Genomic DNA, 26,963 nt, shown 5'->3' on the forward strand with positions numbered 1-26,963 from the left:
TTTAACTTTTTCTTGTCTGGGAAAGTTTTTATATGTCCATCGATTCTAAATGACAGCTTTGCGGGATAGAGTAATATTGGTTGTAGGTTCTTGCTTTTCATCATTATAAATATTTATTGCCACTCCCTTCTGGCCTGCAAAGTTTCTTTTGAGAAATCAGCTGCCAGCCTAATGGGAACTCCCTTGTAGGTAACTAGCTACCTTTCTCTTGCTTCTTTTAAGATTCTCTCTTTGTCTTGAACCTTTTGCATTTTGATGATGATGTGTCTTGATGTGGACCTCTTGGGGTTCATCTTGTTTGGGACTCTCTGTGCTTCCTGGACGTGTATGTCTGTTCCCTTCACCAAGTTAGGAAAGTTTTCTGCCATTATTGTTTCAAACAGGTTTTCGATTTCTTGTTCTCTCTCTTCTCCTTCGGGCACCCCCAAGATGCGAATGTTGGCACGCTTGAAGTTATCCCAGAGGCTCCTTACACTATCCTCATTTTTTTGGATTCTTTTTTCTTTTTGCTGTTCTGATTGGGCATTTTTTGCTTCCTTATATTCCAAATCAATAGTTTGCTCCTTTGATTTACATACTTTATTATTGAAGCTGTGTAAATTATTCTTTATTTCAGTTAATGCCTCCTTCAATTCTAACTGTGTATCCATGATTTCTAACTGGTCCTTTTTTATGCTCTTGAGGCCCTCCCTAAGTTCACTGAGGTTCTAAGTTCATTGAGCATCCTTATAAGCAGTATTTTGAACTCAGTATCTGTTAGGTTGCTTATCTCCATTTCGCTTAGTTCTTTTCTTGGGGTTTTGTTCTGTTCTTTCATTTGGGACCTGTTTCTTTGTATCCTCATTTTGGCTGCCTCCCTGTGTTTGTTTCAGTGTATTACTTAATGAGAGGTATGGGGCTCGCTGACACCAGATGCTGCTCGTTTGAAAGAATTTAGGAAAAACCTGAAGCAGGATCCAAGACAGGCCAATCCTATGGTTAAACAAGTGGCAACAGTTTGGGTGGGCTTGAAAGTTGGGTAGGGCGGGGCGGGGCCTCAAGGTGTCAGCAGGGCGGGGCTACCAGTGTGAGCCAGGTTGCTGGAGTCCCAGATATGGTGGCTGTCTGCCGCCCCAGGGAAGGGCTCACCAAAGGAACAAAGGCCTCTTATAGCACGTTTGTCCCGGAGAAAGCCCCCTCTCCAGCCCTCGCTCCAGTGCCAAACAGCTCAGTTCTTCCCTGTATCTCTGGCGCCCCTCGAGCTGCCTCCCCTCCAAGCTTAGAGGGAGAGAGTCCGATAAGTCCGTGCGCGGGCCCTTTAAGGACCTACGTGGGGTTCCTGCCGAATCAGCTTCCCTGAGCCTGAGTTCCCGCTGGTTTTTCCAGCCAGAAGTTATGGGGACTCTCTTCCTGGCACTGGAACCCTGAGCGGGGCTCCTGGTGTGGGACAGGGACCCCTCAGTCCTCAGGAAGGACCTTCCCAGCCGCGGGAGCCTCCTGATTTTTATCCGCCACAGGTGGTTGTGGGTCCATCCCAAAGCGCCACTGTCGCGCCGCAGCCGCCTCCACCGCCCCTCACGCCGCCCCTTGAGCCACAGCCGCTCCTACCAGTCTGGATGTAGCTGCTTTTTTAATTCCGTAGTTGTAGGACTTCCATTCAGCTTGATTTCAGGCGGTTTTGAATGATGGTTGTTCTGTAGTTTAGTTGTAACTTTGATGTGGTTGTGGGAGGACGTGATTCCACGTTACCTACCCGCCATCTTGACCGGAAGTCCCATCGATATTTTTCTCACACTTTAATGTCTCTCTCTCTCTGTCTTTCTTTCTCCCTTCCTCTCTCTCAAAATCAATAAACACATCCTCAGGTGAAGATAAAAAGTGAGATTATGAGATTTTTTTTCTGTGACTCTTAGTAGATTACGATGCATTTGACCTTATTATTGCAGTTTTTTCTCATCCTATATTATGGGTTGATAAAGTATTTTTAATATCAGGGATATTGATAATCACCTTTAATTTATATTTATATTAAAATAAATAATGAAAAATATGAGTTTAAATAATATGAGAACATTATTTTTTTTATCATCTATATTATTTTTTAATGAATTTAGTTTTGACAATTTTGATATCACTATAAAGTACTCTTACTGGTGTAAATTGTTCAATAATCTTTAATCTTAAAGATAATTTTATTTTGACTCACAATAACTGAAACCATAAAAAAAGAAGAGGACAGACCTGTAAATTCCTGTTTTAAAAATATAGCTAGTTTTTAAATAATCAATTTATAATGTATCTTATATAGGAATAATTCTCCAGAGCTAGCCTCCCATTCTCCTTTGATTTTTCAGAATATTAATTTATAAAAAACTATTTGATACAGAAATAGTAATAGAGTACTAAGTTATTTTGAAACTTGAATATTGTAAAGCATTTAAAACAAAAACAAAAACTATGACGACAAGGACTGCAATATATTATGGTATAGCATGTTTTCATTTATATACCTCTTCCCATACACTATCTAATCAATTAGAAGTCTTTCTTGACTCATTGGTTAACATTAAGATATTTGGAGTCACAGTAGTTTCTCATTTATAACAAATGGTTGCATGTTTTATTTTTCTTACATATGCATAAATCATGAGTATTTTTAAAAATTAAATTACATGTAAGTTGGTCCATGCACATGTTTAGATAATTGGATGAATGAGTGGATGTGTATAATGTTTACATTATATATTTTAATCCAATCTATACAAATATAATCATTGAAATTATTGGTTCAAGACAGCTTTCTGTGAAATAAACACATCCATAATTATAAATGGCAACCTTTATGTCCTACTCATAAATGAATAGTACTCTAATTTGTTAATATTAAACATTGATTGTTTAAATAATAATAGATTTGTAATTAAACATTTATGTCTGAAAATTACAAGAATGGACACAACTTCTAAGTAAATTTTATTATTTTATCTGCAGTAATTAGGGAAAAAAGTTGATAAGAGGAGGTAAGACAGTAGTGGGCCAAGACCCAAAGGTTGGCAATGATATTATAGTTATAGAATATTACATATCATCAGGTTGTTGTAATGTGTATTGTTCTTTTATTTTTTATTTCTACTTCAAATGTGTTCCTGATAATAGCTAATTTTCTATAACAATTATAGAAATAACTGAGTTTACAATAGCTGTTCATTATGGAAAATCCTCAGATCTTTGAGTTTATTTTTTAAGGTGTGATATGAAAATTATTTTGCTTTAACTGCAAAAACAATGTATTTTAACTTGAGACAGCTTCTTTAAATGTGTTTTCTATGTAATAGGGATGCACTGCTATTTTTTCAAAAGTTTGAATACACCAAAATGTCAAGCTACCTCCCTGCAGTGCATGTGTGAAGACAGCCACATGTACATCCATGTTATTATATGGTGGTCTGAAAATCATCCTCAGACATTAAATCCACCCAAGAGAACTGCCGAGCATGTGGACTCTCAGGATTAACTGTAATGCTAAATTGCCTGATAAGTATGGAATATTGGCTTTTATTAATCTTTCACAGATAACACAGAATATATTTTTAAGCTTAAGACATTCACTATAGAATCAATTTTAATTTAGGGACTAAATAAAATCTTCATTAAGCCTGACAAATAGTAGCCTTGAGTAAACACAAAGCATTTTACTCTAAATCAAAATGAGTTCTGCCCTAAATGCTCCCTGCTCTGGCAGTTTGCTAGCAAGGAATCAGAGTATAGGTTATTTCACAGAATGAAACATCTCTTTAAGAAACTAACACAAAAATCTAGCCCTGAGGTAGACTGTTTCTGAGATGAATAAACAAGCACATAAATAGAAGATAACCGGAGTGTCTCATCCTGTTCTCTTAGTGCCAGTATTTCGGGTGGGAAGAATCATTATTTTTCCACAGAAATGTTTACTGATTGGTAAATTACTGACTCTAGAAAGTTTCTTAGTGAAATTTACCATAACAAGGCCATTCTGAAATGGGTATCTGTATCAAAGTAGGAAGTAATTTTATAATAAGTGTATTTACCCATGATTAAATCTGGTTCACCCAGTTCTGGTTGGCCCAGCTGCCACAAAAGATGTCTAGTGTATATTTGTTTCAATAGTAATGGTTGATTATTCTCTCTGGAGATATGAAGTTATTCTAAACTCTAGGAAATTGGCATTTGTGAACAGCAGTCTGTAAGATGTGTCGTTATTTGTCTGAACACAAGAAAATGAGAATCAGTTTCTTCCCCTTGTATTTATGAAATGTATTGAGGTGACATTGGTTAATAAAATTATATAGGTTTCAAGTGTACAATTCTATAAAACATTATCTGTATATTGCATTATGTTTACACCCAAAGTCCAGTCTCCTTCCATTACCCTGTATTTGACCCCCTTTACCCTCTTCTTCCTGCCTACCCCCTTCCCTCTGATAACCACCATAGTGGTGTCTCTGTCTGAGTTTTGGTTTGTTTGTTTTTCCTTTGTTTTATTTTGTCTTTCAGGTTTATATCCCACATATGAGTGAAATCATGTGGTTCTTGACTTTTTCTGTCAGACATAGTCCACTTAGCACAATATCTCAAGATCTATCCATGTTGCTACAAATGGCAGTATTTTATCTTTTCTTGTGGCTGAGTAGTATTTCATTGTATATATGTACCACCTCTTTTTTATTCAGTCATCTGTTTGAAGTTACCTTTGGTTGTTTCCATGTCTTGGCCACTATTAATAATGCTGCAATGAACGTAGGAGTGCTTATATCTTTGCAAATAAACGTTTTCAATTTTTTTTCTTTATTGATGTTAGAGAGAGAGAGAGGAAGGGAGAGGGAGAGAGAGAAAGAAACATCTATTGACTTCTTCCTGCATGCGCCTCACTGGGAATCAGGCCCACAACCTGGGCATGTGCTCTGACCAGTAACTAAACCGGCAACCTCTTGGTGCATGGCTCAATGCTCAACCACTGAGCCACACTGGCCTGGCAGTGTTTTCAAAATTTTTAATAGACACCCAGAAGAGGGATTGCTGGGGCATATGGTAACTCTATTCTTAATTTTTGAGGAACCTCCATACTGTTTTCCATAGTGGCTGTACCACTTCACATTCTTACCGGCAGTGAATAAGGGTTCCTTTTTCTCTTCATTAGCTATTAGGGACTGCGAATAGGAGCTACAGATACTTCACACCTGTTAGAATGGCTGTTATCAACCAGACAAGGAATAACAGGCATTGGAGAGGTTGTGGAGAATCGATTCTTAAAAATGGGTTATTATATTAATTTTTATAAATTAAATTTTTAGATATATTTTAATATTTAAATATTAACTTTTTACTTTTTTTTTTTTTGGCTAAAAGTTTTTCAACACCTTTAAAATGATTGTCATGATGATCAGTACATTTATTTTACAACTGACTAATAGAACTTTGTGGTTGTATTTTCTTAATTTTACTTTATAATGGGAATGAGTCTTTCCTACAAAATGGATCTCCTTACCTGTCTTTACATTGCAGTACCCTATGGACCAATGAGTTTTGCTTAAGCAGTATCGAACTCCTAACTCAAAATCGTGCTGTGGTCAATCAAATATTAAATGAGTTAATATGAGTAAACTGAATGAATTGATTTTATGTCTAGTTTATTTTAAGGTATATGAAAGAATTTCCTAAATTGATAAAATCCTCATTTAAATATGTGTTACTGGAACCAAAATAAAATTAGTATTGATATTAACACTGATTTAACTTTGCATAAGTGTATTATTTCCTCTCTTCTCTTCTTTTGACTTCAGGTGCAATAACAGAACCCAGTGCGCGGTCGTGGCGGGTCCTGATGTTTTTCCAGACCCATGTCCAGGGACCTATAAGTACCTTGAAGTGCAGTATGAATGTGTCCCTTACAGTATGTATATTCTTATCATTTTCTTGTTAAAAGAAAATATAGTAAGTTTTGTTTTGCATGCATTGACAAAATATTATCTATGAAAACACAAAAAATTATATAAATTATATGGATAAAAACTGGATAATTTTAACTTTTAACTTTTCAGGGTCATATACCCTCTCCACCGTTGAAAGAATTATATGTTGTTTACAGGATCCTGCAGCTTTTAATTTTGACTATACATTTCTGCACACTGATACCTCTTCTAAATCTCTTTTCTTAATGTAGGACTATGCATTTAGAAAAAGGTTGAAAAGTGGTATGCCAATACTATATTCCTCCAGGTCCAAGTAAAAGGTAGTGAAAGTGAGTAATGTCCTTATGTAGAGAGTGGTACAGAAATTGGTAAATTTTGAATTTGATAGAAGTAATTACATCTGAACGTCCTGTGCTGTCAGTACTTCAGGAATAAAGATATTTTCATCAAGAGGGAGCAGACTGAAAGGAACATTCAAGGATTACACGAACTAAAGCACTCTTCAGAATGTGCCTTTTACAGCCACAGGAAGTAGGTCTTTGCAACCTTATATCAGATATTATGTATATCAACAACTTATTTTTTCTTCAGGAATAATGAAGAATCAAACAATCAAAAGTGAAACACTTTCTGACTTCTTTTACTCAAGGGAAGTATCACCATCTTAAATAAAAATATTTTTGAGCTATCTAATTCATTATTCATGAGGTTCTTTTGTGAAGCTTACTCCGGAAATCCTGTATTCTCCTATTAGATATTCAGCTTATCCCAGAGGTATGAAACACCTGAGATCATAAACAAAATCAAAGTTCCAACTTCCTTTGACATCTCAGAAGAAGCAAAGTATCTAGGGATCAGCAAGAAGACTGTGGCTCTAGGCTTGCCTCATTTCTGCTTATTTAAGAAGCAGTACATTCCACACGAGCTATAAGTGAATAATTTGACCATCAAGAACTGAAATTTAAAAATAATAATGAAAGCAATCAAGAAAAAAGTTGTTTTTGCTTATTTATAGTGCATATGATTAGAGGAAGTGTACTACAGTTTTATAAAGCTACTTTGTTATTTAAAAAAAGTGTAAGTGTATAGGTTTGTTTGAAATCTCAGTTGAGGTTATGCTTCTAACATTTTTCTCAGGGACACTTCTGTGAAAATATGAAGCTCATACTGACCTTTTGTTGTTCATAGTAATCGTTTAAATTATATTTGAAGTCCATTTTGGAGCTGTGACAGTTATATTGGGATTGCATGATGAGATCTTTGTGAAAAAATGTAGAATAGCCGTTTCCAAAGGCGTTTTATAAAAATATTCACTAAGGTATAGGTATACCTCACTTTTCAAGACAGTGTTAGGAAACTTACAATCATATTTTGAAACAAGCTGAAGTAGAAATGCCAAATTACAGATTTTTTTTTCACAAGTTTAAAAAATTAAAGAATTTTACAACTGTCCCTTCAATTTTCTGTCTTTCTTCAGAATTTCTTTGTGGGTAGCTACTTTTAAAATCTACCAAACTTATTCTGAAAAAGCACCTAGTTAAGTTATTTCAACAATTTGCTAATACTTGCATAAAGAGAATATGACTTACCACAGATTTTCTTTCTCTCGTACATTTCCAGAGATGGGCCATCTGCTACCGGAATATCTTACATTTGCAGGTTTCTGGTAATCCTGAATATTTACTGATTGCCTTAGAAGTGTGTTCCTATTATATTAAAATCTTTACCTGATTTTTTATTAAATAAGAATTTTCTTTTTTTCTTTTTTTTATTAATTTATTTTTGTTACAGATGTTTCTCCTTTTTTCCCCATTTGCCTCCTTCCCATCCCCTCCACCCCGTCCCCAGCTTTGTTGTCCATGTCCATCGGTTATGCATACATGCATATAAGTTCTGTGGTTTATCTCTTCCCTCTCCGCCCCTCTCTTCTGAGGTTTGTCAGACTGTACCCTACTTCCACACCTCTGGGTCTACCCTGTTATGTTCATTATATTCCACAAGTAAGCGAGATCCTGTGATATTTGTCTTTCTCTGCTTGGCTTGTTTTGCTTAGGATAATACTCTCCAGATCCCTCCATGTCATCTCAAAGGATAAGAAATTTTTATCTTACAGCTGCATAGTACTCCATTGTGTATATGTACCACAGCTTTTTTATCCATTTGTCTACTGATGGACACTTGGGCTGTTTCCAGATCTTAGCTATAGTAAATAGTGCTGCTGTGAACATGGGGGTACACATATTCTTTCTGATTGGTGTTTCAGGCTTCTTAGGGTATATTCCTAAAATTAAATAAGAATTTGAAACTTAGGTGCAACCATTTGGCAGTTCATGCACCAGTTTAATTCTTATGGTGTAGCATGATTGCATTTGTTTAAATTATCTTTAGTATGTTTCAGTAAAAGCATAATGGGTAATTCCTTTAGTGAATTTAACTTGATTTAAAAAAATAATCCAAAACAAAGTATAAACCTTTCAAATAAACTATAGGGACTCTTTAAAGGTAGAATGATTTAGTAGAAAAGATTGCCAGAAATCAGGAAGCCTGGGTCTGGGAAGATGCTCTGGCTACCTCTAGGTGAGGTAGTAACATTTTCTGTATCTCACCTTGTAGACCTTCCCTGATCTGTAGTAAATCATGATTTTGATCCACACTAAGCTCTTTTCCTTGCCGCTAGCATAAAACAAACAGACCTTTCCAATGCTGAAAAGATTCATTTATTTATATTAGCTATCATGTATTGACACTCCAGGTGATTTACAATCTGGGTTAAATGTTTACATACATTATTTTATTTAATTCTCAAAATATCCGCACTGTGTTAGGTATAAGTAGGACCAGAGAGGAAACTGAGGCTCTATTGGATAAATAAATATCTCTTGGAAAATGTAGAATAGCTGGAATGATTTGAGTTGTCATTAATACTATTCTTAAGGACCCAGCTATAGTTCTCATAGATTTTTTTCTTTATATTTTCTTTATATTATTAAATTTTATTCAATATTTAACTCATAATTTTCATCACTACAGTAATGGCACATGGGGAAAGCAAGTGCTTCAAAAGCCCAGACCCCTTTTCTTAGTTTTTCTTTTTGCTATTTACTTTCAATAGGTTAGTATGTCTTTCATAAAGCAGGTGAATCACTGAAACTCCCGTTTACCCAAACACCTAATGAAGCTTTATGGCAGAAACTAATTTGTTCTGTAAAAATGCTACCAACTGTATAGAATAAGGCTCATAGCAAATTAGTAAATTAATAAGTTGTGTAATCTACCTGTGCTATAAGAGAAAATCCTGTACTTAATATGATTGTTAAAATGTTTTATATTTTATATTAAATAAGACTGAAGATTTATTAATGTTTCAAATGTTTCTATTTAACTGAATAAACAATTTTAAATTCTATTTCTTACACAATTTAGTAATATCCAGTTTCATTTTGAATTTAAGACAACAAATTTCAGTGTTTATAGTGAAATATTTAGTATTTATGAATGTTTTCTTAATATTGCTATTTGGGAAAATATTGATATTTTCTTTCTTTATACATAATCTTTGTGTGTGTTTCCAGGGTAATAATGATTTTTAAGGTGATCCTTTTTCATAGAAAAATAGAAATATATAAATACAGGAAAAACTAAAATATGTAGGAAACAAATCAATATTCATAATATCAATATTAATGATACTTAAGCATATTAGAGGTAATAAAGACAAAAATTCAAAAAATTTTTTGTATTACACACACACACACACACACACACACACTAAAGTTAAAATGCCAAAGGTAGGCTTGTGATAATTTTTGCATAGGTTTTTAAGTCAATAAATAGGCACATAATTTAACAACGACAGTTTTAGAAGAAACTTAGACTGAATCAAACAAATGGTATGGCTTTTTATTTTTATTGAAGCCATTTTTTATTTTTTGATTACAGTTGCCAATACAGTATTATATTGGATTCAGGTGCACACCCCAGTGATTCGACATTATATGACTTACTAAGTTATGAATATGACTTTTCAAAAGAGATACTCATACAAAAGGAAAGAAAAACTAGTGATTGTATCCAATTTCATGAAGCTACCTACCTTCTCTGAGTGTTTTGTACTCAATTTTTCGGAATCACTATAGTTAATCTTTTCTGTCTTAACTTTTTCCTCCTGTCAGTACTTTCTTGTTTGGGTTCACAGTTATTCTGTTTGTGACCAAATTTGGGACAGATGAATCGATACTTTTCTCTGTTGCTGTCACACCTTAGTTCCAGTGTGACTTTTATAGCCTTTGCGTGTTTTTTTGAGGTTTGACTTTTCTCTTCAGTGGTCTTGTCTCCCTAGTAGATGACCCAGATGTTCCAGAGGTTAAACCTCAGCGTTTGCCAATGCCACGTGTTGCTCTCCTTTCTTCCTTCTTCTCACCCCACTCGCATCCCTTCTGGTGCGATTTGGGATTGAAATTGTCGCATCTTCCAATACAGCTTCCTTCATTTAGCCGGTTTACAGGGATGACTTGTGTTAGGGAGAAAACAATAAAACATCTAACCACCTACGCAGAGTATTTCTGAGCAAAGAATCTTCACTTTGTCTCCTGCTGACAATTTGTCTTTCTTCCAAGGCATACAATTTCACGCACATTAAACTCAAAAAGTGCTTGTCTTCTCTCACAATCTAGCCTTTCTCTTCAATTCTTTGTTTCTTCCTTTAGAAATACGAAGCACATATTACTTATTCTAACAACCTTCTGTCATGGTGAGTTTTCTTAAGAAATGGAGGGAAGAAACAATTATGAGAGCTTACTAGAAATGCGTGTTTGATTAAATCAATCTTATGTGATAGTACTTACAGACTTTCTCGCCAGTTACATTAGCTATCCGAAGACATATAAAATAAGTACTATCAGAAAATTAATATTTACAAATAATTATATAATCTTTTAGTTTAGTATTAACTGTAAGAAAAATGTATTAAACCTTTAGCATTTGAAACAGATTAAAGTATAACTGTTTAATTACAAATAACTATATTTTTGCAAATAACCTCCAAATGACTACGTATTTTAATATATGCATACTTAAATTCTTATTCTATAAATAAGTAATTCGAATTTTAAATCTTGTGTTGAAGTGAACCCATATGTTTAAGTTTTAAAATATCACAGACATGTCAAGATACAATCTGATTCCCAATAGACCTCAATACATTTTTCAGTTTCTGACATATAGAAAATAAATACACATATATTGAATGATTGGGGGGAAAAAAAAGGAAATTTAGTTGAAGTGGCTCCAGAAGGAACATATTCATTGCTAATATGATAAATATAAAAATTCTTGTCTGCAAATAAGACCTTATTAATTTGAAGGGAAGATCTATGATAAAAATATAGATTCTTTAAATTTTATTTTTATCTAGTTGCCTGGTGATTATGACCATATTCCTAATGATACTAGCAACCATTTGTTTTCCACAGTCTTCTGCATGCCTCCATGTAATAGAGCAGTATTGACCCTTAAATATCACTCCTTCTGTAAGGGGAGTGCCAGCTATCTGGCCCTTTTTTAGATTCATATTTATAACAAGGGCAATAATATGTGTTTTTTTTCCTCCCTTTTCTCTCCCACTAGTTTCTTTTTTTCTCTAACAGTCTCTCTCTGCTTCACAGTGTCTTACACCTAACAGATAATCCATAAAGCTTTTGCAAATGGATCGTTATTACTTAGTATTTAATTAAACATTGTTTGTATGTCTCAAATATTATTTATTCATAAAAATTGCTATCATCACTTTAGAAACCAGGAAGGATAGGTTGGCTATATTTTTTTTGGAGGTCCTCATCCTCAACTCTCTCATACCTTTGTCTGGCTTTTTCATATATTCATGGAAATTATTCTTAACTGCATTGTATCATTTGCTTTCAAGACCTCTCCCTTTTATCTGCCTTCTATCACTCCATCTATTGCAGACCAGGGACTATGCTAAACATTAGGGTAGAAAGCTGGGCTAAGAATTCTCCTCTTTAGGAATTTTGTCAAATGGGGCTCCAGGTCCCAATGGTATAGTGTTAATAGCTGAGCAAATCAATTGAACATTTTCGTGAAGCAGTTTACAGAGAAGGCATGCCCATCTCATGGTGGATGTTTATCTGGGGTTGGGGGTGGGTATCTTCAGGGAAGGTTTTCTAGAGATGACCTTTGAGCTGAATCTTAAAAAATGTATACTTTAGTGAATAGGGCAATCATTTTTAGCAGATAAGACAATGGAAGATCAGAAACTGGTAAGTATATTACCAAAACGGTTTGGTATCTGTATAAAATATTAAGCACAGGGTAGAAATCATAGACTTTCTGTATACTGTGGTTCCTCTTAGACCTAATACTCATCACAGTGTGGAGCTTGGAGACAATAACCCATTTCTGAATATAGTTAACTGATATATTAATAAGAAATATTTGTTTGGAAATCTGCAAAAACAAATGTTGACCAATTTAAATTACAAAAAGGAGCGTTTGAGTCAGGGGTGAGTGGGTCAGGTACAAAGTAGTCGTTCCAGAATCAAAGGAAAGGAAAGCAGAAACCAGGTCTAAAACAGTACGGTCCAGTGATCTGGAAAGCAAGAAGCAGCGGACAGTTTGTAAGGACTCCGTGTTCTGACGAATCCGTTTCAAAAATGATCCATCTAATCTAATTCCTGTAATGATCTACGTTGGCTCATCAAGACTGCATGAGATCCAGGACAAAAGTGTTGTTTCCAAGGAAGGAGAATGGGACTAGCAGAGCAAACATGTGCTTAGGACTCCTCAGACCCCTTAGTGGACTTGAGTGTAAGAACTGCAGTTGGTGGCGGGCGACAAGCCAGATTCCACCTGCAGAGGGATTCCTTAGGCTCACTGACACCTGAAAGTCAGACTTAACATAAAGTCTGGAGCAACCCTGAGCCTGCTTTCTCTTGAGCAACAATGGGCTACAGCTGAGTAGGTGCTGCCCCTTTTAAATAGGGTCCATTCTTTTTTATTTGCTGTATTTTCCAGCACTTACTGTATTATTCCTGGTGCACTGTAGTCATTTAAAATGTCTTTTGGCATTTGAAGAGATGTAAATTTGCAACACTTGGTCTAGAGTTTGGATTTCATCAATGCTAATAGATGTAAAAGCACTCTAAATTGTTACTATATATATATATATATTTTCATTTTTAAAAGATAGCAATAACTTCTTGCACCAATAATAATTTTATACCAGTAAAAATTTATTGGTGCCTACTATTGAGTCAATCACTACGTTAAGTGCTAGAGAAAAAAATAGATTTTGGCCTATGGAGCTGGTGGTCTCATGGCTAAGGTAAATAAACACATGACCCAATTCATCAGTGGTAAAATGCAAGAAAGTAAACCTGATTGTATGATATTGAGAGTAATAAAGGGGCCAGCTTATGTAAGATGATGAAAGACTGTTCATAAGAGGATTTTTGAGATATAAAGAATGAGAATGAGACAGCCAGGCAAAGAGCCTGGGAAAAACATGTCAAGGCAGGGAGATTGTCAGCTCCAAAGACCTTGAGATTGGGAAGAGTCAGCCTGTTCCAATACCTGATGGAAAAGCAGTGTGACTGCAGTCCAGTAAAGAGGGGGGTGAGTGACCTGGAGAAATACAAACTAACAATCAGTACTCTTGATACCATTGATAATGAAGCAGCAACTTTCTAAGATTTATTAAGAATCAAACTATAGAGAGAGATTCCAAAATGTCAGTGGAGTGAACGGAAGCTACACAGACCATCTCCCAGGACCAAACTGGAATTACAACTAAAATAAAGACAAATCATTGGGAAAAAGCAACAGAAAAGCAGCTTGCAAAGACCATATAACCAGGGACACTGAATTGATCCTGGTAGGATTTTGGAGGCACGAGAGGGGGGCTGGGACCCCACAAACAGAAGCTGTCTTCACTGTGAGCCACGCCCTCAGGGTTAAAATCTCAAGCCTGTTCCACAGTGCAGAGGGTTGGGACAGAGCATTAGATTGGCTACAGCCACTCACCTTGGGCTCTGGCAGTGGGAAGGTGAACTAGACGAACTGTGAGGGGATACTTGGGATTTGGAGGGCGCTCAAAGCTTTTGCTGAGTCACAGCCATGCTGGACAGTGGCCATCTTACTCCTCCTTCCCAGGGCTCAGGGGAGAGGCAGCTCCTCCCTTGGGAATTCAATGCCATCCAGGTGGGCCATTGAAATGCAAATTGAGACTTATTAACAATGAGTATCTCTCTCATCCTCAGGAAATCCTCTTATGTTAAACACCTGAGGGCTACTGAACCATTCTTTGGCTTGCAAATCTGCCCAGAAAAGTAAGATTTGATACCAGTGTTTAACGTGGGTCCTCCCACACTCATCCAAACCCAGCAGAGGGAGCCACAAACAGCAGAACAACAACACACATATGGATAATTTGGCAGGCTCCAAATCCCAAATGAAAGAACAAGAGACATCTACCAAAGATGAGATAAATGAAATGCAGTTAAGCAAGTTATCAGAGGAAGAGTTCAGAGCCATGATCTTGAGAAAGCTCAACAGCATGAGTAACAACATCAACACTATGAGTAAAGATACAGAAACACTAAAAATCAACCAATTGGAAATTAAAAACCACCAAGAAGAAATAAAGAATTATATAGAATAAATAAGAACACATTGGAAGGACTAAACAGCAGAATGGAGGAAGCTGAGGACCAGATCAGTGAATTAGAAGACAGGGCAGAAAAAAATCAACCAATTAGAAAACCAAAAGGAAAAAAACAATTAAAAAACAGGAAGACAGCTTAAGAGAACTGTGGGACAGCTGGAAATGTAATAATATTCGCATCATAGGAATCCCCCAAAAAGAAGAAAATGAGCAAAGGTTGGAGAATATATTTGAAGAAACCGTGACAGAAAACCTCCCTAATTTGGTGAAGGAAGAAAGCATTCAAGTTCAAGAAGCATAGAGAGCCCCAAGTAAGAAGAGCCCAAACAGGCCCACACCAAGATACATAGTAATTAAAATGCCAAAAATTAAAGACAAAGAGAGAATCCTATAGGCAGCAAGAGATAAGCAACAAGTTACCTACAAAGGAACCCCAAAAAAGCTGTCAGCAGACTTCTTAACAGAAACACTACGGGCCAGAAGGGAGTGGCGTGAAGTAATCAAGGTCATGAAAAACAAGGATCTGAATCCAAGACTACTCTATCCAGCAAGGCTATCATTCAAAGTAGAAGATCAAATAAAGAGCTTCCCAGAGAATAAAAGGCTAAGGAAATACATTTGGACTAAACCAGCACTGCAAGAAATGTTAAAAGGACTGCTGTAATTAGTAGAAGAAATAGGAAGAAAAATATCACCACACTAAACAAAAATGGCAATAAATAAGTACATATCAATAATCACCTTAAATGTAAATGGATTGAATGCTCCCATAAAAAGACACAGAGTAGCTGATTGGATAAGAAAGCATGACTCACATACATGTTATTTACAAGAGACCCACCTCACAACAAAAAACTCACATTGGTTGAAAGTGAAGGGATGGAAAAAAAATCTTCCAAGCAAATGGAAAGGGAATAAAAGCTGGGGTAGCAATAGTCATATCTGATAAAATAGATTTCAAAATGAAGACCATAACTAGAGACAAAGAAGGCCACTACATAATATTGAAAGGATCTATCCAAAGGAAGATAAAACTCTGATAAACATATATGCACCCAATACAGGAGCACCAAAATATATTAAAAATCCTCTGGAGGACTTCAAAGGAGAAATCGACAGCAATACAATCATAGCAGGGGACTTCAACACCCTGCTGACATCACTGGATACATCCTCTAGACAAAATATTAACAAGAAACAGAGACTCTAAATGATGCATTTGATGTAATGGATTTCATAGATATCTGCAGAAAATTACACCCCAAAACTCCAGAATTCACTTTCTTCTCAAGTGCACATGGTACATTCTCAAAGATAGACCACATTTTAGGACACAAATTAAGTCTCTACAAGTTCAAGAAGATTGAAATCATATCAAGCATCTTCTCAGATCACAGTGGCATGAAATGAGAAATCAATTGCAACAAGAACATGCAAAGACATTGGGACAAATGGAGGCTAAATAGCATGTTATTAAGCAAAGAATGGGTTACTGAGGAGATAAAGCAAGAAATTAAAAACTTCCTGGAAACCAATGAAAATGAACACACAACACAAAATCTCTGCTGACCCATTCAAACTTATTTCAGATTTTTGACAATTCATGTTGTTTGAAACCACTAGGTTTGTGGAATTTTGTAGTAGGAGCATAGAATACTAAACCTATTGTAATATTATTTTTACCTAAAATGATTTATATAGTTTAAAGTAATGTGTTGCTTACATAGGACATGGCATAATAAAGACATAGTTTTTGTCTTCTGAATAAAAATTATCATGTATTTCTATTGTGATATTTTAAAAATGTGAACATAAACCTTCTCTGTCATAGACTGGCTGGATGTGGGATGTGCAGTATGTCATTATAGGCAAAAGTCTTTTTACTTCTCTATGAATATAACCAACCCAAGGCAAGCCCATGTCAAGTGAGTGCTTAGTGAAATCAATTTTACTGTATTAAACTTACCTACTACTTGGACAATGCAGCTAAAATAGTGAATGTGTCAATAAAAACGGGATTGTGAATATATGAGCTACATAATAGGATGAATAAATCTAGTGAGTTTCCACTTATTATTTTTTTATATCTTTAAACAAAAATGACTTGTAATACTTGAATAAAATCCATATTTCTGGACTTACAATTCTGCTCTGTATGTATTAATTTAATTTAGTTTACCAACACCTAATGAAAAACTATTATCTTAAAATATAGCACAATGTGCCCAGTGACATAAATATGACTGGTCCCTAACTTTTAAGATCTCATCACCTCCTCATCATTCTGTCATCATTTTCTAGTGCTCTTGGTTATTGGGATAATTTTGCAGACACAACTTCTGTCTTAAATCTTCTCTCCTTTTTCAGATCACCTCTGGATTTTGAATTCTTTTCAGAGCTAATTACAAGGGCACCTTCCATATGATTTAGTGCTTAAACCAGATCTCTCTTACTGGGTTGCTCTGATTAATGCTGAGTGATACCAGATACATTAGGCAAATTTTCAAATCCACCCTCAGCCCATTGTGTTTCTGTAGGTTCTTTTATCACTTATATTTCCTGATCTGCATCCCCTTTGGACTTGACCTGCTGGTAATTGCATGAGTCACACCTAAGCTTGCCATGGAGTTTGGCCATTGCGTATTTTACTTTCCTACTGGTGTTAGCTTTTAGTACTAATTTTATTTACCTCTATCCCCATGTCTCCCCATTGATAAAAATAGAAAAAAATGGTACCAATCTCCTCAAATGTCTCCTGGTAGATCCTGGCCTTGTCGTTGGCTTCACTCAACCATGGTTGAACCCCTGCTCTGTGAGTATTCACATACTGTCTTTAGGCAATAACAGTGGAATGAATTATAAAGCAATCTAAATCCATCTTTCAGGTTTTTTTAATCAGTAAAGAACCTGAGGCTCAGAATAAATGAAATAGTCAATGATTGCATAGTTAAAATTCACTGACTGTTTTTTAAACATTATTTTATATTTGCACCACCATTTTCCTCCTCTATACCCTCTTCCACCTCTACCCCTCCCATCCCCGACACCTCCTTAATTGCTGGCTGAGTTGTCTTTCTTCATCATGCTACTCTGTTTCTTTAAATTTCAAAATAGTTTTTCTATTGCCTAGAGATGGAATGTAAGACTTACTCTCAAAAATATAAAATATTCTAATATGTTCTCTTTAACTGAAATTTGGCATTCAAACTTTGCTTCTCATTTGCATTCAAATCCTTCTGGAGAAGTTTCAGGATTCGAAATGATGGTAATGTGACTGTTGATCATGTGGTCTGTGCCTTCAATATGACCTCTACTTCATGCAATTAATGATGGTATATTGAGGTACCAAAAAAAAATCATCAATATTTTGAAAGAAAAATCTCTTTGTGTATATGCCTAGACTTTAAGCCTTATGGCCTTTCTCATAAATTGAGTTCAAAATATCCAGTAAGTGAACCTCTTTAGAGAAAATGGATATACACTGTGCTTTTATGTTCACTGCACACCAACCCCTTGTGTTTGGAAGCCTTCATATACGCATTCAAATTTCTGTGGCAAATCTTTTCTGGCCTCAGTTTTTAGAGCAGCTTGAAATAAGTATAATACCCACTAACACTGATTTTTTAGATTCCAAAACTGTAGTTAAAAAAATAAAAAACACCTTATGGAATTATGGAAAGAAGATTGAATCTCTCTCAAACGGCAGAACATACCATTTGCTTTACTACGATTTTTCTTGACCTGCTCTCTCCCCTACTCCCCTTTCTCCTGGAGATCTCATCCATGTTAGGTTTTTCAAGATAACAGGAAAGATTCAAAAGGAAGTTAGTATTCAGATTTGTTAGAAACTGAATGCATTAATTTTTACAAGAAGGCTTTCATTTTTTTCTCTCATCATTCATTATGATTGCTCGAGTGCTAATAGAACTTGTAGCCAGTTACTTATGTATATCAGAGTCTAACAGAAAGTATTTTTTTATAGCAGTATTTTGGTCTTATCCTTATCTGTTACTCACCAAGAACTATTCATCCAGACTCATCAAGCTTAACTTCAAAAGATAAATGCCTGCCTAGTAAAAGAATATTACTGGGATATTATTGAGGCAAAGCTCTAAGAATTCCTCATTTCAGTTTATCTTGTATTTGCTAATGCTCATATTAAATGGATTCAGTACTAGCTTGGGTCTCATAAATTATGAATGACATTCTTGCAACAGATGGCATGTGTTACTCTTTTTAAGAATGAGTGATAAATGTAAAGCAGGAAGCTTAATGCTATTCTGTGTATGTAGGACTTGGCAATCTTTGTCGTTTTGCAATATTGGCCTACATTTGTGATTCGAATACAAAATTCAAGAGTTTATGATGAGTTATGTCACTTGATTGAATTTTACCAGCTGCTGCTTCTTGGAGGTATCAGATGATATTTTCTAAAATGTTGAAATGCATTAATTATCCTCAGACAGTAGCTTGAACACGTAGGAGCTGCTCCTTAAAAATCCCGTTATGATTGCTTCTAAAGGTGTGAAAGCTCCAGACTGACCCTTAATGGCCATTTTATTTTAGCTAAATAGTTTAAAGCCAGGGCCTTATTTTCCTCTTTCACGGGTAATAGGATGAAGAGTCTCATTATTTACTAGAAATATCCAAATGACTCTAATGCTTTTGAAATATGATTAGTTTATTTCTTCAATGCAAGCACTTCAAAATGTTTTGGCTCTTCAAATAAGTAATATACACAGCAGAATTAAAATAATTTCTAGCCCACATTAGTGCTGGATAAAAGTTTGCTAATATTATTTTAATGTTTTCCATATGTTATGAATAGAGTATTTGGCTTATTGTTGAAAACACTAAATCATAAAATTCTGAATGCCAAGCTATATATAATATTGTACACTCCTTATTTAAGCTCTTGATAGATTCTGGATGTATTTTTAAGAGTTAAAATTCTGACATTGATCAGTATTCTTTTAGTAGATTATAGACTTTTTACAGAAACTCATCTACTTTTATATCAGTGATAGTTGCTAGGTAATGATTTGATGCAAATTAATCATTAAACATTTAGAAGCTCATTCTGTGATTGGAGTGGAAACTGGAGTGACTTAGAAGCTGCTGTCCCAGGAAATAACTGATTGAGAAGAATATTTTGGGTGATTAATAAAAATAGACTATAAGTCCTCTACTTGATTTTCTTTGTCAAAACCAGAAAGAAAGAAAGAGAAATTGCTAGAGAAAAATGGGAGCTTTTTTTCTAAAGTAGATACTGTTTTCTGAACAAGTTCCAAGTGCTAAGGCTGCTAAATACTTTGTATACAATACAATTCTATTCTCACAGCAAAATAAGGAACACAAAAATATAAATTAAGTCTTCAGCTTATCCAAGTTTCCATTCTTAGTTAGATGAGTGAGGTTGTGGGGGTAGAAGTTGGAATGGAAGTCCCTTTGATTCATGTGATTTTGCTCTTTTTCATTCTGCTAAAGAAAGCAGGTATAAATATCTTCTTATCTGAGATTTGACAAAGCTGACCAACTTTATCTTTTGCAAAATATTTTGCTGTCCTCTGGCCTGGTTCCTAAAAAGTGGAGTCAAGTGTGCTGGAGTTAGCTTGACTTTGTAAGAATTTTTATCAAGAGGTAGGACTCAGCTCTGACCAGTATGGCTCAGTTGATTGGGTATCCTCCCATGCACCAAAAAAGACTGCTGGTTTGATTCTTTGCCAGGTCACATGCCAGGATTTCGTACTAGATCCCCATTAGGGAACATGCAGTAGGCAGACGATTGATGGTTCTCGCTCACATTGATGTTTCTGTCTGTCTCCCTCTAAAACTCAATTTTTAAAAAACTTTTTAAAAAAAGAAGAAAAAAAGAAGTAGGGGTCATTCCTAGCAACCTAGTGTTGAAACAAGGAGGGAAGGAAAATACAGGTAATGAGTGGGGTGATCACTCTGACTTATTCTGTAACTCTTGCCCTCAACTGAACCTTATTTATGTTTTGTTGCTGTTAATAATTGTTGCCCTGGCCAGTTTGGCACAGCAGTTGAGCGTCGGCCTGTGGACCAGAGAGTCCCGGGTTCGGTTCCCGCTAGGGGCATGTACCACCAAAAAAATAAAAATAAAAATAATTGTGAAGCCTTTGCATTAGTTTTCCACTGCAACTATATCAAACTACCACAAACATGGTTACTTAGAACAACACAAGTTTATACTATTATAGATATAGAGGTTCAAAGTCTAAAATTAGGTGTTGGCGGGGTACCTTCCTTTCGGAGGCTGCAGGGGAGAATCTGTGTCCTTGTCTTTTCCATTTTCCAAAGCCACCTGTATTCTGTGGTCACGGCCTCTTCCTCCATCTGCAGGCCACGCCCCTCCAACCTCTGCTTCTGTCCTCACATCCCCTCTTTGACATTGTCCCTACTGCCTCCCTTTCATAAGGACATTGGGATTAGATTGGGCCCACCTGGATGATTCAGAATCATCTCAAAATCCTTTATTTAATCACATCTGTAAAAGTTTCTTTTGCCTTAATAGGTAAAACAGTCACAGGTCCTGGAGATTAGGGCACGAGCAATCGGGAGGGCATTATTCAGTCTACCTCAGGATAGCTTTAATTAAGTAAAATTTGTATTTTAAAAACGCAGTGCAGTACAGAACACATGTAAATCCCTGTCTTTAATTTTTTTTTTCTTTATTGATTTTTAGAGAAAGAGAGGAATGGAGAAAGAGAGAGAGATAGAAACATAGATGAGAAAGAACATTGATTGGCCACCTCCTGCATGCCCCCCACTGGAGATTGAGCATGTGATCTGACCGGGAATCGACCCGGTGACCTCTTGGTGCGTGGGTCGACGCTCAACCACTGAGCCACACCAACTGGGCTAAAGCTGTGTTTTTTAAGAGAGTATGAGAAAGTATACCTGGTAACTGAGTGTCAGTGATTGCAGAATGCTCTTATAAATCTCCGGGAGAAAATGGTCAGTCTTCAGACAGATGGATTAAATAGAAACCAAGGCACTTGCCTTATTTTTGTGCAATAAAATAGCTTTTTTCTCCTGGTTACATAAATAAAGAATAAATAATCAAATAAGATACTACAAAATATATATATAAAGATAAAAGTATAGTTTACTTGACTTTTCACCACCATTATAATGACCATTCTTTTAGGCCTTACTTTATGCATCTATACACAAAATGTAATTATACTAGGAAGGGATTTGTACACACACATATACACACAATTTAGTTTTTATTATCCACAGTTCTGCCTGTAGTCAGGTGTTCTTTGGAGACCATTACATGAATATAGATTTTGTGTGTGTGTGTGTGTGTGTGTATTCATGAAAACAGAATTGATTATATTATACATATGTCTTTTCTCACTGCACAATATCTTGCGAATTTCACTCAAGTCATCTGGTATAATTTTATTTGATTCCTTTCAAGGGCTTCATTATAGCTTATGGGTCGATGTAGTCATAGATGGTATATTAAGTCATTCTCCCATTAATGGAAATGATTTTATTTTATTTTACTTATGTGATAAGGTGAATGATGCTTCAGTCTTTCCCACTAAGATTGTCTCTGATGATGTACTAAGAATCATTTTCTTCACCTTTGCAAATGGCGGTGAGGCGCTTGCCATCTGACTCAGGAGAACCTGTTTGCTGACTGGAGTTGACGGCCCAGGCTAGAGCACAGCTAGACGGGACTGAACCTGTGACCTGTAACCCATCACCAGAGTGACTGACCCCACGCTGCTGACAGTTCTTAGCCTTTGCCCATGTTTGAGGCATGAGTTTTAATACCTGTAGTCTTTTGTCTGAAGAGCTCTTATTTGATAAACTTTAGAAGTATCATGACACCTGTCACAGTAGGACAGCCCACTTAGTCAAGGTAACTTTGAACTGCTCAGAAAAGGAGGGACTGTTACACACATGACTTACTTAATGTAGTGGCAGCAGGAAGCGTATTCTTGTTTTTATTTCTTTTTCTTTTTTTTTTTTTAATCCTCACCCGAGGATATTTTTCCATTTTTTTGTACAGACAGAGTGGGAGAGAGAGAGAGGAAGGGAGAGAGAGAGAGAAACATCGACGTGAAGGGACACATCGAGTGGCCGCCACCCACACGACCAACCAGGGCCAGGGACAAACTGCAACCGAAGTACGTGCCCTTAGTGGGAACTGAACCCGGGTCTCTCCGGACCGCAGGCAGACGCTCTAACCGCTGAGCCAAACTGGCCAGGGCTGTTTTTATTTCTTTATCTTCATTGTATACTTGAGGCATTTAGTATTTGCTTTACTATAGTCAGTCATTTTCCTTCATGAATTTACTGATCATATTTTATCAAAAATTACCTGAGACTTTCTGTTCAGTCAGACTTTCTTTTCACAAAACTCATTCTTCAGCATCTCTGCAGTACATGTGACTGTTTACCCTCATGGACTTTACTAAGCGCTTCCTCTGTGTGATGTGAATATACTGTCTTCCACAGTACATCTCTCTAATTGCACCTCTCAGTTTTCTTCTTATTCCATTTGGGCAATACTTTCCTGCCCTCGTCCTTCACTTCCTTTTGTTCTCTTCTTTTTCTCAAACCCCATAGAAAGCCTAGACCATCAGGTTTCTGATGTTGAATTTTATTTGCCTTCTCATTGATCATTAGTCATTCAATTGGTTTATCTCTCTCTCGGTTTCATGTTGATAGTACCAAGACTTTTTAGAAATTTTGAAGAACCCTTTCCCAATCAAGCCTCATAATTATTATTTTACTTTGTTAATTTCTTTTACTTTGAAGAATTTGATGATCCGAATCTTTTAACAAACATGTAGTGGGTAGCTTCATTGTGTTTCTGACTAATCATGTTCTTGACTGGTCACGGGCAAAAATGTGAGTTCTCTCAAAAATTATGATGCTCTCGTTCTTTTGATCCTTAGCATCCCTGCATATCCCCAAACTATTGTGTAATTGTATCTTTCATAATGCTTTCCTGTGTGAAAGTAATTTAGAACTCAGAGGAAAATGTCAAAATCCATGAATGAAAGTACTTAAAGTTAAGGACAGTTTTTGCATGTTTTTTAAAAATTGTTTTCATAGTTAGCTTTGTAAGACTTAATGAATGATCTCAACCTTCATGAAAAGAAAAGCAATAATTGAAATAATAACAGAAAAGGTATTCTTTTGTTGTATGCTATTCTGTTATCATGCTTTAACTCACTATTACCCACTGTTCATTTAGTTCCCTATATTAAGTAACCAGATTAACTTTTAAACTATCACGTTCACTTTTCTAAAGCTTCAAAGGAAATGAATAACTTTAGCTCCAACCAAAATGTATTATATTTTTTATGCATGTTTTAGACAAATCAAAGATATAACATGCCCGAATTCTAAAATCAGTATTATTAAATCACCAAGAAATTCCAAAATGGTAAAATAAAGATTATGTTAAGTCAGAGATTAAGCTGTCACATCAGAGTAATTTGATTTTAAGTCTGGCTCCACCGCCTCCATTAGTAATCATACCGTTGACAGAGGCAAAGTTCATCCAATATGAGTTCTCAATGTGAATTAGGTATTGATGTTTTCGTGTTACTTTGGTCAGTCAATAAGGTTAAAAGGATAAAGTTTATTTAGTTTTCAACATTGCCTTCTTGAAGTCAAATGTCTATTTAATTAGATTTTCCAATATTTGGCAAGGAAGAACTGGTAGTGTCAGCTTTCTTCAGGTTGATATTAAATAGCATCTTGTGAAATTTGGTAGAGACTATCTACAGTAATATGAAACAAATATACGGCAAGTCTGCTTAGGAGAGCATTAGGAAGTCCACATTTTTGTCAAGGTAGTTAATAATTTTGAAGAGTCTCCTAATGCTAAAAGATTGAGTCATGTCTGCAGGTCTTAAGTATGGTATTTATTTTCTAAGTGGCTTATGAAAATCTGTAGTATTCTTTTTCAAATATTGAGCAAAAAAAAATGTATACCTTATATAATTCTCAAAATTACTTCTGAACCAAGCAGGTGATAATAACTTTAAAACAGTATATCTTCTTTGTACATTTTATTCATAATCCAGGTACCTATTATATAAATCTCATTTTTCTGCCCTTATAGTGTTTTCTTTCTGGTGTAGCAAAACATCTTTAAATTTAAACAGGCATTAATTATATTTATGATAACTATTATTACAAAGGAAACCTCTAACAAAACATATGCATTGGGTGGTAAATTTTTTGAGGTAGAAAATCTTTTTTTTTTTTTTAAGTGTTTTTATTTTCTTTTTCTTTATTGATTTTTGAGAAAGAGGGAGTGAGAAGGAGAGCGAGATAGAAACATTGATGAGAAAGAACGTCGATTGCGGCCTCCTACATGCCCCCCACTGGGGATATGGCCCACAATCTGGGCATGTGTCCTGACCGGGAATCAAACTGGCGATCTCTTGGTGTATGGGTCAACACTCAACCACTGAGCCACACTGACCAGACTAGAAAAATCTTTTTAATTTTTATTTTTCAATTACAATTGGAATACAATATTATTTTAGTTTCAGGTGTACAACATAGTAACTTGCAAAGAGATCACCCCAGTAAATCTACCATCCATCTGACACCACCCATAGTTATTAAATATTATTGACTATATTCCCTATGCTATACTTTATGTCCCCATGACTATTCTGTAACTACTAATTTGTACTTTTAATCCCTTCACCTTTTCACTCATTCCTCCAACCCCCTCCTATCTGGCAAATGTCGAAATGTTCTCTGTATCTATGAACATATCTGTTTCTTCTGCTTATTTGCTTATTTTGTTTTTTACATTCCACATATAAGTGAAATTATATGTCATTTATCTTTCTCTGACTTATATCACTCAGCTCCGTACTCTGTAAGTCCATCCATGTTGTTACAGATGGCAAGATTTCATTATTTTTCATGGTTGCATCATATTCCATTGTATGTATGTATAGGATAGAATTTCTTGATTAAATGTATCATTCAGAACCTATATCTGATTTCAATCCACAAAGCTAGGGGATATATCCTGTTCCAGAAATTGGTGTGATTTCTAGGACAGAGTTTTGGCTGTCTAGGAGTTGGCAGTTCCCTGCAAGTGATATTTATTCTTCCTGTTAATTTTGCTTCCTTAAGAAAACGGTAGATTAAATGTCATTTTAATTATCTACTTTATTTCCTTTTTTACCACTGTTACTGTAGATTTAAGTGATATTCTAGTGATTTAATTATTTGGTAGACTTGAAGTCCAACTAGCTTATATTTTAATTATAATTACAACAGACACTATATCTTAACATCACAACTGCCACAGGAAAAAAGTTTTTCATGTACATTCTACAAATATTCATTAAATGCCTTCCACATGAACAATAAGTGATGTATCTCCCAAGTTCTATGTGGTCAGGGACTATATATTATTTGTTTTCATTCATATTCTATTATGTGTTACATTCTCCAAAATTAGTAGATACTTAATAGTATAGATTAAATGATTAATTAAAGACTACAGAAATAAACTCAGTATTTTTTTAAAAAGCTTATCACCAAATAGGTGAGGTAATATGAATGCCCAAATAGCTATTATGGCACTAGATGTGTAAAATAAAATAAAATATCATATACCATAGTATATAGAAGTAGGGAGAAATTTTTATTTTTTAATTTCTTTTTTTTTTTTTTTATTTTAGAGAAAGAGGAAGTGAGAGGGAGAGGTATAGAAACATCAATAAGAGAGAACGTCAATTGGCCGCCTCCTGCATACCCCCCACTGGGGATTAGGCCCACAAACTGGGCATGTGCCCTGACCGGGAATCCAACATGTGACCTCTTGGTGCATGGGTCGACACTTAGCCACTGAGCCACATGGACTGGGCCTCATAAACATTTAAAATCAAACATATATGATATTATTTGAAAACTGAGAAAAGTAAGTAGGAACATGAAAGAGTTCAGTGAAATATCAGAGATCTCCCTATAAGAAGTAGAGATGGTAGAGGTTTTTGCAAGAAAACACTGGATTTATGTGCATTTCTAAATTCTCCAAAAGCGGGCCATTGTTTGACCTTCGGGAACTTTGCTGTGTCTTTGAATGTTAGCCAGTGCCCTCCTTTCGGAACCCGCAGAGTAGGTAGAGAACTCCTGCAGCAACTCTTGTCCGAGGTCCTACTCTACTGGCACGGAACCTCACCTACTAATTTAATTTCACCTGTTTTATTTACCACTAAACCCCAAAGATACTTTTGCCACATAAAGCCCAGGAGAGATCAGTAGACTATAGCCTATCATTCTGATCTATACCATTATTTCTCAGGTACGGAGGGATATTTATAAGGAGC

At 35.6% G+C, this 26,963-nt stretch overlaps 1 protein-coding gene across 1 annotated transcript in view; it reads left to right on the forward strand.

Moving 5' to 3' along the window:
- ADGRL3 (adhesion G protein-coupled receptor L3) overlaps positions 1-26,963 on the forward strand; it is a 471,329-nt gene that overhangs the window by 141,741 nt on the left and 302,625 nt on the right. Inside the window, exon 3 of the mRNA XM_036253182.1 lies at positions 5,799-5,908. Coding sequence (XP_036109075.1) covers positions 5,799-5,908 — 110 coding nt within the window. The remainder of the gene's footprint in view (positions 1-5,798; positions 5,909-26,963) is intronic.

The sequence above is a fragment of the Molossus molossus genome, unplaced genomic scaffold (assembly GCF_014108415.1).
Source record: "Molossus molossus isolate mMolMol1 unplaced genomic scaffold, mMolMol1.p scaffold_m16_p_1, whole genome shotgun sequence".
Lineage (NCBI taxonomy): Eukaryota > Metazoa > Chordata > Mammalia > Chiroptera > Molossidae > Molossus > Molossus molossus.